This window comes from Mixophyes fleayi, chromosome 2, assembly GCF_038048845.1.
Source record: "Mixophyes fleayi isolate aMixFle1 chromosome 2, aMixFle1.hap1, whole genome shotgun sequence".
Taxonomy (NCBI): domain Eukaryota; kingdom Metazoa; phylum Chordata; class Amphibia; order Anura; family Limnodynastidae; genus Mixophyes; species Mixophyes fleayi.
The window spans coordinates 325,781,289-325,797,746 of NC_134403.1; the positions used below are offsets into that span (position 1 = coordinate 325,781,289).

Sequence of the window (16,458 nt, forward strand, 5' to 3'; positions counted from 1 at the left end):
AGCAGAGTACTGGATGTTTGTTACGGTTGGCACATCAAAATTAGAGTTACACACGCTGAACCACAGTTTTGCTGAATTGTAAACGTTCAACGAATCTCCAGGTGAACATAGAGGCATTTTATTATTTTATTGAATTCATTATGCATTTTCAGAAGATAGTTGGCATGATTAGAGAAGTTCAACTTTTAATGCCCTTAAAAGAGAAGTTAATGTAAAATTGTACTTTACCTAAAAGGTAGGACTTTCCATCTCCAAGGGGGTCTTTCTGGTATCTAGGAACATTAAATGGCGGCAGCATGTGGAACGCCTTCTCCAGCAAAGGTTCCAGTCTAGAGGCAGATGGGTCAGCAGAATGGAAAAAACTATACACTTGACTGCATGCAGGACGGGCACGGCACACTGGAGAAGAAAATAAAATGTAGAGCATTAAGAATTGAGAGCTGTGCAGCAGTATTGTACAATGATTAAAGTTCTATTACTAAAGCTGGGTACACACTACACAGTTTTCATCCAATAATCGGCTCAATCAGCCAACATACGACCGCTCGTTCAAAAGTCGGGTCAGTGTGTGCAGTGACACGATGGTCGAAAGTCTGCCCAAATGGACGATTGTCGCCTCATTTGGTTGGTCGTACCGTTTAATATTTTCGTTTCAATCTCGTTTCCGTTGTGTAGTGTGTATAAACTTCGGACCGATCCACAACAGTGAGTACGAAATTACAATCATTGCTTACGATAACATGGCTGTAAAAAGTCACTAAAGGGACGTCCGCTCTTCCCTTTATCGTCCTAAATAAAGCTAGTGTGTATGCAGTCCATGGAGTGAGCGATCGGACCATCGATCGCATGTAAAATCGCTCGGCATAAAAAGTTGGTTGAAATTTCTGCAGTGTGTACCCAGCTTTACAAACAGGCAATGTTTTTGTGCCAGACTTAAGTATAAGAACAAATCAGAATTTGCTATGAATTTGCTTGACTATTCATATTATGCACACAAAAGCATTGTTCCTTTAAGGACTTGTTTATATCTATCCACAGTTAATGTTTACTAATACCAAAAAAAATTAAAAAAATAGTCATGATGACTTCTAATTGCTTAGGTCAATATTGTGATTAAGTTATTTATAGTCTTATCTAGCAAGTCAGACTTCCCACATTCCCACACTTTTTTATCTTATTTTTCCTAACACTAGCCAGACCTTGCAGGGATGTTTTTTTATCCCATCAACAGCTCACTGCTTTCCACTAAACTATTTTCCAAATCTGTACAGCATCAATTAAAGCAGAACAATACATAAACAGGTCACTTTAGTCTAGAGATGGACGGGCTCGGTTCCCCGAGATCCGAATTCATCCAAATTTAGCCTATCCGAGTACCGAGCCGAACACGCTCGGTACTCTCCCGCCCCTTCGGATTCGAAATCAAGGCAAAACGTCATTATGACGTATTCGTATTTCTGAGCTCGGTTCTCGCGAGATTTGAAAAGCATAAATACCAGCCTCCACAGCAATCCATCGCCATTTGACAGAGGGAGAGAGCAGGGTTAGGTCACACTGGCTATATTAGCGCAGGGACAGAGCAGTAATTGGACACATTATTGTTTCTATTCAATACCATTGTAATCTTAATACCAGTTGTTACAGCAGTAAGAGGAGGATAGAGGAGGGTTTTTGTTCAGTTTCTGGCACTCCAAGTGCTTTTGGGGTGTCCCCCATTCTTTTGCATTAATTCTCTGGCTGTCAAAAGTCCTATTTGGCAGCAGTGTCAAAAAAATATATTTAGCACTCACAAGTGCTTTTGGGGTGTCCCCCATTCTTTTGCATTAATTTTTCTGGCTGTCAAAAGTCCTATTTGGCAGCAGTGTCAAAAAAATGTATTTAGCACTCCCAAGTGCTTTTGGGGTGTCCCCCATTCTTTTGCATTAATTTTTCTGGCTGTCAAAAGTCCTTTTTGGCAGCAGTGTCAAAAAAATATATTTAGCACTCCCAAGTGCTTTTGGGGTGTTCCCTATTCTTTTTCATTAATTTTTCAGGCTGTCAAAAGTCATATTTGTCAGCAGTATCTAAAACAATTTGTAGCACTACAAGTGTTTTGGGCTCATAATGGATTCAAAGCAGTCCACATATGAGCAGAATGAGCAACCAGGTTCTGTCACCAGTCCTGATGGTAGTGTTCCCAGTACGTAATCTGGGAAAGGCGATGTCAAACTACACAGTCTTTTGAAATCAGTCAAAAAACACACACACCAAAAATTTTTTTACCGTGTTGAAGCGAAAAAGAAGTGTAACTGAGGAAAAGTTAAGTGCCGATAAAAAGAGAATAGCCAACATGCCATTCTACACACGCAGTGGCAAAGAGAGAATGAGGCCTTCACCTTTCTCTATTAGTGGCAAATCCAAAAATGTTACCGGGCCTACAAGTGGTGCACAACTACTGTTACGTGTCAAAGCCGAGCTGCAAGATAACAGTAAGGCATTAGAGGATAATGTTTGCTCTGAATCAGAAATGACACCAATCCCTGTGGAGAGTCCATCCAACAGTGGTATGTCTAATCATGAGCATTCGGTTAGTGTACCCACAAAGAAGGGGCCTTTCAGCAGTTCTGCTGATGTGTGCCTGAACAGCCCAAGTGTAGCCGGTGATACACCAAGTGAGGATGACACTTTGGAATTAGAAGAGGATGAGGGGGAGATTTGGGTAGCCGACGAGGGCGCTGATGAGGATGCGGTTGATTGTGTAAGTCCTGCGCCAGTGGCAGCAGGGTGGCAGCAGTTCTGGCACGTGAGCTTCTGGCACCAATTTGCACTTTACAAACACAAGCAGAGATGACGCAGGTGGCAAACCACAGCAGTTTGACATCTGTGCTGGTTTAAAGGATTTGTCCAAAAAATGTGTGACCTTGCCCATAACTGCAACCAATCCTACTATTAACATGCAAAGGATGGTGGAAGGCCTAGCAGGGATTAAATGGTATTTTTCCTAATTTGCACTAATATGGTTTGGGTGTAATGAAGAGGAAGAGAAGCAGGCTTGTCTGTAAAATTTGCAGGCAAATTCTACTGCGTTATATAGGTAACACCCAAAGAGAAGAGCTCCATTGCTCCATTGCTAATTGTAATTACTGAAATAGAAATAATAGGGCTGACACTCTTTGTTTAAATCTGCAGTTACATTTTATTGTACCATAGCTCACTCACAAACAGGAGAGATGACGGGGTTCAGTGCTAATCTTCCTCAAACAATACTAATTCATCCCACCATCATAAAAGTCTGTGTACTATGATGTAATTGCCAATGTCCTTCAAAATGGAATTAGTAATTTATTTTAGGGCAGAGCTGTCATGATTTTTGGCCAAATCTTTTACAGCAGAGCAAATATCTAAATGTTGTGCGGAATCATCTGCATCACCACTGGGTGTCTTGGGAAAGCAATTTTTTGTACAACAAGCAATTGCCTGAAAAACTGAAGCAGAAGACGTCTCAACAAGATGTCGATAGGTCTTGGATCCTTGCGAAGCAAATTAAGTATTTTGTCCACAATTAAAATATAGTTAGCACATTTACTTTGTTTTATGTCACACGTTAAATTTCTGTATCTCCTTGTGAAAATGTATTATTAAGGCAATCACAGGTGACTACTTCGCTGGACTAAAGTACATTCCCCTCAAATGCTAGTCTTCTTGCAGCTGCTGCATTCTCCTACATGCTGTTGCAGAAAACTGAAAGTGCCCCTAAATTTTTCCAGACACAAACAGCATACCCTGCATGTCATTTTTTAAAAGTTCTGTAACACCAAGTTGATTGTGTGTGCAAAACAGGAAATGTGATGGAATTCATCCCCGCTGTAATGCTTGAACAATATTGGGGTCGTCATCAGAAATGACATATCCTCAGGAGAGTCCAAGCAGGATTAGCCATCTTTCAATGACATCCCTTAGTTTTTGGAACAGATTGTCAGCTGTATGCCTCTTAGTGAAGCTGCTGATGCACTTCTGAAAAATGTGACGTACTTGGGTACACGCTGCTGCTGTCCCTGCTGGTGAAGGCGAATGACCAACCCAGTGGCCTGTTACAGTCATATAATCTATACTTTGTCCAGTTCCGCTTGCCCACATATCTGTGGTTAAGTGTACAGTGGGTAGAATGTCATTTTGTAGCCCAATGATTACATTTTTAAGAACTGTCTGGTAGAGGTGAGGAATAGCTTTTCGAGTAAAATGGGGTCATCATGGAATTTGGTAATAGGGACAGAACACCTCAAGTAACTGTCTAAAACCAGCTGCATTAATAGATCTAATACTAGCATAATCCTTATGGCGTCTGTGATTCGCTTTGCGACTGGGTGACAGATTTCCTCTTGCAAAGGATTGTTTAACTGTAAATTATTGGTTATGGGGATATTGATGATGAAGGTGTTGGGGGGGGGGGTAGATTGCAGGTGCTGGGCTGTAGATAAGAGAAGGGAGGCAGATGATACTGGACTGCTTGTTGTTATTTTTTTTTAACCTAAGTTCCTGATTTTCCCAACAGCTTTCCAAGAACTCGCTGAAAAATGAGGTAACATGGATGAGGATCCCACATGGTTAAGGTCCCTACCTCTACTGAGTGTGGCTTTAAAAATGCTACAAATGGCTACACAACTGTTGTCAGGATTTCTGTAAAAATAATTCCACACTTAAGAGATGGATTTTTGGTCTTATGCCCAGGCATGACAATGGCCTTTTTCTTATCAATGGCAAGAAATGCAGCAATTTTTCTTTGAACGTGTATGAAAATCATATTGAGCTTGCTATAGGGAAGCACCCTGCTACCAGTGGAGCCACAAATATCTGGGTTATAGGGGTTCAATAAACAATTTGCCTTAATTGCTTAAATTAGAGATGAGCAAATCTTTCCAACAATTCGATGGAATAGTTGCTTCATTACTCATTTAGGGATCACATTTTGCATGTTTTCTTCTTTGAAGGAATTTTGCCTTTGTTCTGCGTGGAATTCCATCCATCATTTTTGTTACTACTGCACTAACCCAACCACACCACAGTGTAGAATGAGTGGACACCATCATAACCAAAGTTCTATTTGTAGACTATAAATTCCGCTAAATGCAGAACGCTCTGTAGGTAGCGGCTATTACACAGAATGACAAAACAAAGGCAAAACAAGAAGATTGTATCAAAGAAATGTTGCATAGCCTGTCTTGCTAATTTCCGGCAAAATTCCGCTGCAACCTTGCTCATCTCAGAGATTTACAAAGCAATGTAAAATGTTACAGCACCACACACTAAAGATGCTAACAGGGCCACACAAAGACAAACAGGTTTTCCCTTGATAGAAAGCAGACCCACTGATCAGAAGTAATTTCCTGCTAGGTCAAAATAGCTATTCAGACAACCAAGAAGACACTGTGAAAATCACACTTTACAGGACAGAAATGTACATATTTCTCAAACATATTGTTATTTTCTTCAGGTCATAAATAGTTTCAATTACAGAGACAATTTACTGAATATATGGTTCAGGGTTAGTTTTCTTTTTCTTCCCGTCTCATTTTCATTCAAAGCACTTTATGTCAATTACTAAAATAACAAGCTGAACGTATTTATTGAAAGATGAACTGCGTAACAGGAAAAATATTTATTGGACAAATGTCATTAAGAAACTGCATTTCTCTTGTTTGTCCAAAGGACACTGATGTCTCACATTACAGCGGTAATTTTTAATAATGATGTAAAAAAAAGAGTTATTGTCTATCAACATCATTGTGGTTAACTCTTTAAAGAAAAATATGTAGATAAAAATGTTGTTTAAAGACTACATGTAGTAGTGTTGGAACTGATTATTAACGTCTTACTAAGACAAAACATGTACTTGAGTAATTTTACTGTTTTTATAAGAAGAAATTGAAAGAAATGCCAAACTTTGGAAACAGTTAATTTATTATGGGAAAGTGGGTATTTAAAAAAATGCAGAAAACATGAATTATTACAAATCTTAAGTCTCGTACCCACTGGCTATAATTGCAGGCATTTTACTAGCGCCTTTAACGCTAGTACAACTGTCACGAGCCTCTGGTGTCCCGGCCATCACCATGACGACCGGCCAACTTCCGCCAACACGTCCCGGCTGTCACCAAGGCAACAACTTCTATTCTTCACCGCCACGGACCGGCTAAACTGACAGCTGGGCGTGTGCGCTCTGGTGAAGTTAATTAACAGCCTTATGGGCTGATTGGTGCATATGTGTTTCCCCTATTGTATTTGGCCCATCAGTGTATAACAGGCAGGAAGAGCTTAGCCTCCCTGCCGGTTATAGTTCTCAGTTCCTGATTACTAACTTGCTCCTGTGCCTTGTACCTGTTCTTTGGATTGGATTGCTTGTGTATGACCCTTGGCTTTGTTTACTGGACTTTGATTCCTTGCTTGTTGCCCTGACTGCTTTATTTTTGGAGCTTCCTTGTCTGCTGCCAGCTCTGACATCTTGCCTGTTCCTGACCATGGTACCTGCTTCGGACCTTAGACCTCGGCTTGCTTTCTGACCACGCTTTGTTTACTATCACCCACTACTCTGCGCTGCAGTTCATTCATAAACTTGAACTACTCTGAGTGTAAGACCTGGGGGCATCCGAGTACCTGTGAGCGTAACGAGCTCTACGGGAAAGGTGGCTGCTAAAGGTGAATACCTCTCCATCTAGTTCTACAAGTTTATGATCATAACCGCTAGCCGTAACATCAACGCATATAAACTAGCCTGAAAATGGACCCCCTTGATTATGGTGTCACCATAGTGATCGGGTGTATTGCGTTGGCAACTGCATTGGCGAATCCTATACTCACCTCCAATGACCTCAAAATTATAAATAAAACGCTGGCAACAAACATTCAAGTTTTTACTATGGTCAGAGCAGATTAAGGGGATGGGTGGGCACGTGCCTCTACACCCCTCTCTCAGAGTGGCAGACCAGATACTCCCATATGTACCGGCTCAAGGGGTCCCAGCAGGGCACTTTATGATTCCTGGTGGCTGGCACCTTACTTCATGCAGCCATGGATCTGTTCCTTCCTCTCTTACTCTATCTCTGTGGTTGCCTCCTTCTATGTGTGTTCCTTCTTTCTCCCTCACTGACAATGTCTCCCATGGGATGCTTACCACATGACAGGTGTGTCATGGCATGTGTGCATGCTGTAACGAAGGCAGACAGAAGAATCTGCATCTCTAACACAGTGTGGTTGGAAGAAGAAAAGTGTGAGGGAAAGAGGGGGTCTTAATGTTATGTGGGTGGGAGTTGGGCTATTAATCTAATGGTGGGTGCCATTATTTTATTTATGGGGCAATGGTGGGGCTATTTAATTTAATAGTGGGGCCTATTATTTTAAGATGGGTGATGGGACATTGCATTTAATACTGGGGTGGTTTGGGTCTATTAATTGAACGTAGGGCTGAATTTGGGGAGAAGGAGGGCTATTTATTTAATGTGAATATAAATAATTTAATGTCAGGAATGGGTGTGGAAAATAGGTGACATTTATTAAGTGTAAATGCTATTAATTTATTGCCAGATTGTTTGGAGGGAGGGAAATAGGTTTATTTATCGAATGTGAATACTATTAATTTAATGTTGGGGCTGATTGCAGGGAGGATGGCCTAATTATTAAAAATGGATGCTATTCATTTAATGCAATAACTGGTCGAGGCTTTCAAATTTGCAGGTACCTGTCTTTTTTCCAAATAGGGCCCTAACATTCCACGATCTAGAAAAGCAGCAAAAGACACCAGCAGCCGCAGGTAGTGAAAAGCTGCAAGCAAAGGTGAGAGCAGGACAGTCTGCCAACTGTCCTGGATCCACTGGGGCATTCCTGAATTTGAGTGACTGCCCCACTTAATCAGGATTTGGTCCAACTAGAAGGGCAGTTGGGACGTATGTCCTGCTTCCCACTGCTCTTCTCGTGAATGGAGAGCTGCCTGCACCTAACAATAGTGCACGCATATTGCTTGTGTATTTGTATAAAATGATAGCCATATTAGACAATAGGCAGGGCCTGACTATGTTGCCAGGCCGCCCTAGGCTAATAAGCTCATAATGTCCCTTCGAGTACCACGCCAGGCCAATACGTAGTAGATAAAGATGAACTCGTCCTTAATTTAAAATCCATCTTCTTTCACCTCCCCCCACCAATGTTTCTGTTCCTGTGTTTTTGAAACTTAACACCACATGGCTTTTTAAAAGGGTCACGGACATTTTTGTCACTCATTTCGTTTTCATTAAAATCAGAACCATTTAGCAGAATGGAGGCATGAACGAGAGCTACGGAGGGTAAAGATGTGAAGGGATAGTGTGCTGCACTGACTCCTCCTGTCTCCATTCATCTACTACTCGTTTATCCTCAATCACTTGCCTGAGGATGACTCATTGTCTTCAGCCTTTACCATGGGAATACATCAAGATTAAAACCTTATTACATTTTTCTCCCATCTTTTATTTTTACTTGGGAGAACAACAATATTTTAAAATGAATTTCAGTTTATACATCCCTCTATCAAATGTTGAACCACCCTAAAAATGTTGCACCCTTGCCCCCCTAAAGCCTAGCATCCTAGACTGCAGCCTAGTCAGTCTATTTGATAACTAAGCCCTTGCTATAGGGGTCCCCTGTTTTAAGTGCCCCAGGCCTCCCAGAGCCTTAATCCAGCTCTGACTAGGATTAAAAAAAAGCCATTGGGAATCTGGCCTAAAGGACTGCAATGAATGATATATAAAGCAATTTTATCTTGCCATTTGAATTAAGCAGCGTAACCTAAGAATCTATGCATCTCAGCCCTGGGCCACCTCTTTTACCTTTGTATAAACAAAAGTGCTGTTTGAAAACAGAATTTGAGAGTAATTGGAAGAACAATGATATCCAAAGCTTCATATCTCAGTAAGTAAAAATCATACAGGTCTACTCATAGCTGCCTACTCTCCTGAAATTTCCAGAAAATCCCAGCAAAGCTCCGGCAAGAGCGCTCATGGGCTTGTAAAGTCGGCGTAATGGGCCATGTTGACACAAACTTTGTAGTCAACATATGCCTTGACTTGACTACTTGATAATGCAAATGGTATCAATAAAGGCTGCTGTGACATCAATTTCTTTATCATATGCCTTGAAAATGATGTCATCAAAACATGCCCACCTCTTCTTTTTATACCTGGACTCCGCATCTCCTAGAAGGTAGATCTAAAAAGTAGGTATGGTTGGTTTACTAAACTAGGCAGTAAATCTGATGTACATATGAATGTTGAAACTAGTTGGATATATTAACTTTTCATGTTCTCTGTTTCATACATAGGTGTTTTCTTAGGCGTGCAATCTTCCTGCATCAGTTTTTACAGAAGCCTCACATCACTGTTCTATTGGGGACCCTGCTAATTCCACTCTCAAAGTCTGTGGCATCCGGGTAACCTCCATTTGTCTATTCACATCATGACACAGACCTGCCCACACTAACGTAATCACATATGCGGAAAGGTCACTGCCTGCTACAAGACCAGCACTCTCATCTCTTGAAATACTTTGTGCTGCTGCTATGAACAGTCTGATGATCTGATTAGCTAAAAGCCATGTCAAATAAGCAGGAGACTAGACCTTGACAATTGAAACATCCTCTTTCAAGAGATAGTTGTATAAATACACAATGAACATCAATATATATGTAATATATATAACAAGATTTGTAGACAATATACTTCTTTAGCAAATGATTAAGCACACATAAAAATGTATTAACATTATCTAGGAAAGGATAGGCACTAAAGGTATATGGGATGGTTTTGGGAGGGGTTTGGGTGTAGAAGTGGGAGATATATGAGATGTGGGTAATGGTGTAGAGAATAGTAAAGGAAGGGGCGGGGGGGGGGGGGGGGGGAGGTGCACCATTCCGTCCAATACTGATGTTTCCAATTAATATAGACATTTTAACTGAACATGTATGGTTGTCGTCATTTTCTAACCCGAGTATAAATTATTATGGTACTTTATATTTTATAGATTAATCCATTAATCCAACGTTTATCACATGTAGTCCTCAGAGAGCCCTAACAGTGCAAGTTTTCCTGGTCACAAGTGAAATAATTACCACCAGTGGATATTTTTCAATATGTCAGTGAGTAACAAATACACCTTCCAGTAATTAGATATGTAAAACATAGACTGTTAGGGCTCCCTAAGAGCTGGATTTGGCAAACCCTGAATTAAGGTATAAAATATTACATTGCATTACATTATTTATTACTGCATTATACTAAACTATACATTTCTCTTTTTTTTTTTTACTGTAAAGTAAACTATTGTTTGCGCCTTATACTTCTGTGAAGCCATTCATGTTTGAAAAACACCATTACTAGAATTCTCATTAGCAGCAATAGATAGAAAGTAAAGTTTGTGAGAGAAGGAAGGATTGTAATTTCCTCCTGCACACTACATAAACTAACATGAGCTTTCCACTAGCTGCAGACTCTAGGTACTAGGGTTGCCAGGAGAGCTATTAAGAAGTAGAAGAATGTGAAATACATATTCTGCATCCACTGCAAATTAATTAAGAAACATGGTCCACAGCTGAAGTACAGATGAGTCAAGTTTTCAAAACTGTAAAGCGGAAAATTTGCCTCATTCAGCACTTGGCCACACAATTTTGCTTGTTATTCCAGGGGAATTTAGTCTATAATTCCCAGTGCTACCTCAAACATGCTACACGGCAGGATGAATTGACCTGAATGAGTCCCAGCTCTATTCACAGACTAGAAATTCAGTGAAATGCAAATTTACAAATTCGGTGCAGAATGGCATTCTATGGAATGGCAAATTAAAAACAGAACTTAGAGATTGTATTGTTGTTGAAACTGTGCACCTCTGCAGAGCTTGATTGATTGAATATTACAAGTATTTAGAGTTATTTCTATGCTATTACATAAGATGCATTTAAATTGAGTGTAATGCAACCAAGCAGCATGGGGACAATTACAACATTTTGATATGAGACCACAAAAGTCTAGTTAGGCCCTTGTATGTACTGTACCAGACTGTGCCATGTAATGCTAGGGCTGGAACACTGCAATAACGAGAATACATTTTGAGGGATGGAATCTTCTGCTCAGCTGGAAGGCAGCCTATTTGGAGGAGTCGGCAGAGGGACTTTACTTCCACAATTTTACCACTAGAGATACTCAAACTGGTTTGTTTATTGGGTATAAAAATTTCTACATTTTCTAGAATTTTTCGAAATTCAGATTTTCAGACTCGAACTTGAAGGGCAAACGTGAGGTGCAAATTTTAAACTGCAAATCGAATCACAGTCTGTTGAAAACTGTACTGTCCATTGAACTGGTGAGATTTGAGCAACTGTATTTACACCATCTCTGAGGTGATGGCAACCATTACTTTCAAAAGGATGGACTTTACTTCATTTAGGTGCCTTTTATAGGGAAACACATTAGTAAGAGCATATAGAACCAATATGATTAAAAATTAAAATGCTAATTTATAAAACTTGAAATATAGGTGGTTCCTATGTCTCCTTACTGCCATATATAAGACATAAATGTTGGTCAAACAAGCAGTATTTTGGTAGCAAAATGGAAACTTAAAATATACCAAGGGGATGATCCAAATGTAACACTAGGCAGACATTGAAAAGAGAAGTCATGCTTTTGCCGATGTGTTCATTTCAGTCACAGACCAAAATATACACTATATGGACAAAAGTATTTGGCCACACCTGTTAATTACTGAATTGAGGTGTTTCAATCACACCGGTTGCCAGAGGTGTAAAAAATCAAGCACCAAGCCATGCAGTCTCCATTTGCAAACATTTGTGATATAAAATGGTTCGTTCTGAAGAGCTCAGTGACTTCAAACGTGGCACTGTGATAGGATGCCATCTTTGAAACAAGATGGTTCATGAAATGTCATCCCTGCTGGATATTCCACGATCAACTGTAAGTGATATTATTAGAAAGTGGAAGTGTTTAGGAACAACAGCAACTCAGCCACAAAGCTTAAAATCACGTAAAATCACAGAGCAGGGTCAACGACTGTTAAGGTGCATGGTGTGTAAAAGTCACCAATGCTCTGCTGATTCCATAAGAAGAGTTCCGAACTTCCACTGGCATTAATGTAAGCACAAAAACTATGTGGTGGGAGCTTAATGGACTGGGTTTCCGTGGCCGAGCAGCTGCATGCAAGCCTCACATCACCAAGATCAATGCCAAGCATCGGACGGAGTGGTGTGTAACATGACACTGCACTGTGGAGCAACGGAAATGCGTTCTGTGGAGTGACAAATCACACTTCTTTGTTTGCCAGTCAGGGGGGCGAGTCTGGGTTTGGCGGGTACCTGCCTGACTACATTATGCCAACTGTGGAGTTTGGAGGGATAATGGTATGGGGCTGTTTTTCAGGGTTTGGACTAGGCCCCTTATGTCCACTGAAGGGCTATCATAATGCTTTAGTATACCAAGTCATTTTGGACAATGCTATGCTCCCAACTTTGTGGCAACAGTTTGGGGAAGGCCCTTTTCTGTTGCAACATAACTGTGCCCCAGTGCACAAAGAATTGGTTTGATGAGTTCGGTGGAGGAATTTGACTGGCCTGCACAGAGCCCTGACTTCAACCCCATTGAACACCTCTGGGATGAACTGCAACGAAGATTGCGAGCCAGGCCTCTCGTCCAACATCGGTGCCTGACCTCATAAATGCTCTACACTCTTGTGGAAAGCCTTCCAAGAAGAGTTAAAGCTGTTATCGCTGCAAAAGGGGGACCAACTCCATATTAAATTATATGTATTTTAATACAATGTCATTACAATCCCTGTTGCTGTAATGGTCAAGCGTCCGAATACTTTTTTCCATATAGTGTACTTACTCACACACAGATTCTGGGCTGGTCTCCCGGAATCCCTGGAAAGCAGGCCATTCTCCCGCATGTTGCCTACTTCCTAGTGAAGTGGGAAGGATGAGAGTCACCATGACATGATACACTGTGAATCCCATCCTCATCACGTCATTGCATAGTGGGGGCAGGGCGGAAACAACGCGATTTGTCACCCCTTCCCCCCGCCCTATCTGTCCTCACACTTCACTGAAAATAGTTGGTACCTCTGGCCAATAATATGCTAAATCTTGCAGAAAATATATATGCAAATAGTCTATGACAATTCAGTATAGAAACATACACCTGTATATATATGAGTTACAGTACTCTGCAGAGGTGCCAATCTTGAGCCCGGAACAGGCGCTTTTTGTCTTTCCCCTTCTAGACTGTGCTCGTAGCTTTGCCAAATGCTGGTTCTGTGTTTGCAGCCTAGAAGGGGTGTGACTGTCTGAACAATGGGTAACTATTACCTGAGCAGTCACTTTCTCCACCCATAATCCAACTGAGCTTGTATTATCCTTACCCACTATAATCACCAATGCCGTGCACCCATCCCACACTGTCAGTGCCCCACTAACGTGCCTAAAATAATGCAATGTCCATACAGAATTTCCAAAGAAAAATAGCTACTGTTTCTGCATTTATTTTCCTTTCATTTATCTCTTTAATGTGAATTGTGTTTGATAAATTATTTCTCATTCTTAAAACTGTTGTAAGTCATCAACTTTTTTCAGCATTTTTCTATCCATCTTAATGTGAAGGCAATATCAAGCTAAATATGTTTTTCTGCAAATGTCAGTAATAATAATTTATCTTAGGTATTGCAAACTTTAGAAAATCTGTTTAGCAACTCAGGTTGGTCAGAGAAGCTTGTGCTGTAATTGATTTTAGACATGACGTGTGAGCCGCTGAGAGCAATGTCATCCCACAGTATATACCTTATTTCACATTTTCTGCTGAATTAGTCTGAGTTTGCAAAGTGTGTGTTCATTTATCACTGACTTTTTGTCATTGGGTACTGGATAATTTAATCAAGATGGCCACATGAACAGACGTAGAGCATTTTCTCATGTAAGTAGCTGGGTGGTTCAGAGGGTATTACTTGCTGAGTAATAGGGACAGGGGTAGGGGCACGAATTCACCTAGTTTCATCAAACCTCCCTTTAGTAAATCTAGCGCTAAGACTTATTATTGCTTGGTGTAGCTGTTTCTAAAATGTGTTATTGTGTTGTCACTCTGTATTATTGTAATGTACTCTGTTGTACATGGCATATTCTAGTTTCTTCTCATGTTGATTTTGCATGTAAGTTGTGTTCTGTCTGTATGCTGATATAACTTCATAATTTAATATAAAGTTATTATTCCGCAAAAGTACTACCCAGTGTGTGCCAATAGAAGTGTATGTATGACAGAAGCGCAATTTGCAACAGGTTATGGGCCCAGACACATGCGTGAGGGGCCATGACACCAGAAGCCCAGACATACAAGCAACACAAATCCAGTCACAAGCACCTTGACACAAGAAAAAATACCTTTGAGAGAATCTGTACAGCAAATGTGAGTACCACAGTATCAGGGCCGCCTTCAGAAATCATGGGGCCCAGTACGGGCCCCCCGCGCCCCCCCTACCCCCCTGATGAGCGCCCCCCCCATGAGCAACAGCGCAACACATACTTACCCGGGGGCCCGCTGTCTTGCAGTCCGCTGGTCTCCGTTACTCTGTCTTCAGCCTGGCTGTCACCAAGACATCCAGGCACCAGGATGCGATCGCAGGGGTGGAGGAATCATTTCCCTGCGATCGCATCCTGGTGCCTGGCTTTCACGGCTGAAGACAGAGTAGCAGAGACCAGCGGACTGCAAGACAGCGGGCCCCCAGGTAAGTATGTGTTGCGCTGTTGTACCGGGCCCCCTGGTGAGCCCGGACCTGGAACAACAGTACCCCCTGTACCCCCCTGATGGCGGCCCTGTACAGTATTATACCTCAGAGGGATACAGATATACAAAAGGGAAGAAAATGGCAGCAGCACAGATTTTAGACTAGCAGTAACTAGAGATGAGCGCACTCGGATTTCTGAAATCCGAGCCCACCCGAACGTTGCCGATCCGAGTCGGATCCGAGACAGATCCGGGTATTGGCGCCAAATTCAAATCTGAAACTGAGGCTCTCACTCATAATCCCATTGTCGGATCTCGCGATACTCAGATCCTATAAAATCCCCGCTAGTCGCCGCCATCTTCACTCGGGCATTGATCAGGGTAGAGGGAGGGTGTGTTAGGTGGTCCTCTGTCCTGCTATATCTCGTGCTGTTCAGTTCTGTGCTGTGCTCAGTCCAGTGGTGCTGTGTCCTGTGCTCTGTCCTTCTGAGGTCAGTGGTGCTGCTGGGTCCTGTGCTGTGTCCTGTTTAGTCCAGTGGTGCTGTGTCCTGTGCTCTGTGCATCTAAGGGCATAGTTATTTCCCCAATATTCCCAAGTGTTTAAAAAAATTAAAAAAAGTTATTTTAAAAAATACAAAAAACTAATTTAATTTTTTTTTAATTACAACAAAATTTGCACAACCAATCCTGCAGTATAAGCCCATTGGTACTGAAATATTACCAAGTTCACACATTCAGCAGTAAAAGTCCAGTGGTACTACAATATTACAAAGTTCACACATTCTGCAGTATCAGTCCAGTGGTGCTGTGTCCTGTGCTCTGTCCTGCTGAGTTCAGTAGTGCTGCTGGGTCCTGTGCTGTGTCCTGTTCAGTCCAGTGGTGCTGTGTCCTGTGCTCTGTGCTTCTAAGGGCATAGTTATTTCCCCATTATTCCCAAGTTTTTAAAAAATAAAAAAAAAGTTATAAAAAAAAAAAAAAAAAAAAATTATAACCAAATTTGCAAAACCAATCCAGCAGTATAAGTCCATTGGTACTGCAATATTACCAAGTTCACACATTCTGCAGTATCTTGTGCTACATATAATGGAGACCAAAAATTTGGAGGATAAAGTAGGGAAAGATCAAGACCCACTTCCTCCTAATGCTGAAGCTGCTGCCACTAGTCATGACATAGACAATGAAATGCCATCAACGTTGTCTTCCAAGCCCGATGCCCAATCTCGTAGTACAGGGCATGTAAAATCCAAAAAGCCCAAGTTAAGAAAAAGTAGCAAAAAGAGAAACTTAAAATCATCTGAGGAGAAACGTAAAGTTGCCAATATGCCATTTACGACACGGAGTGGCAAGGAACGGCTTAGGCCCTGGCCCGTGTTCATGACTAGTGGTTCAGCTTCACCCACGGATCTTAGCCCTCCTCCTCCTCCCCCCCTACAAAAAATTGAAGAGAGTTATGCTGTCAGCAACAAAACAGCAAACAACTTTGCCTTCTAAAGAGAAATTATCACAAATCCCCAAGGTGAGTCCAACGGTGTTGGTGGTTGTCAAGCCTGACCTTCCCATCACTGTACGGGAAGAGGTGGCTCGGGAGGAGCCTATTGATGATGTAGCTGGCGCTGTGGAGAACCTTGATGATGAGGATGGTGATGTGGTTATTGTAAATGAGGCACCAGGGGGGGAA

General features: G+C 41.5%; 1 protein-coding gene across 1 annotated transcript in view; it reads right to left on the reverse strand.

Annotated features, from left to right (window-relative positions):
* The window catches only part of PITPNM3 (PITPNM family member 3), a 438,571-nt gene that overhangs the window by 38,387 nt on the left and 383,726 nt on the right, over window positions 1–16,458 (reverse strand). The window contains exon 10 of the mRNA XM_075196781.1: window positions 229–399. Within this exon, the coding sequence (XP_075052882.1) occupies window positions 229–399 (171 nt within the window). The remainder of the gene's footprint in view (window positions 1–228; window positions 400–16,458) is intronic.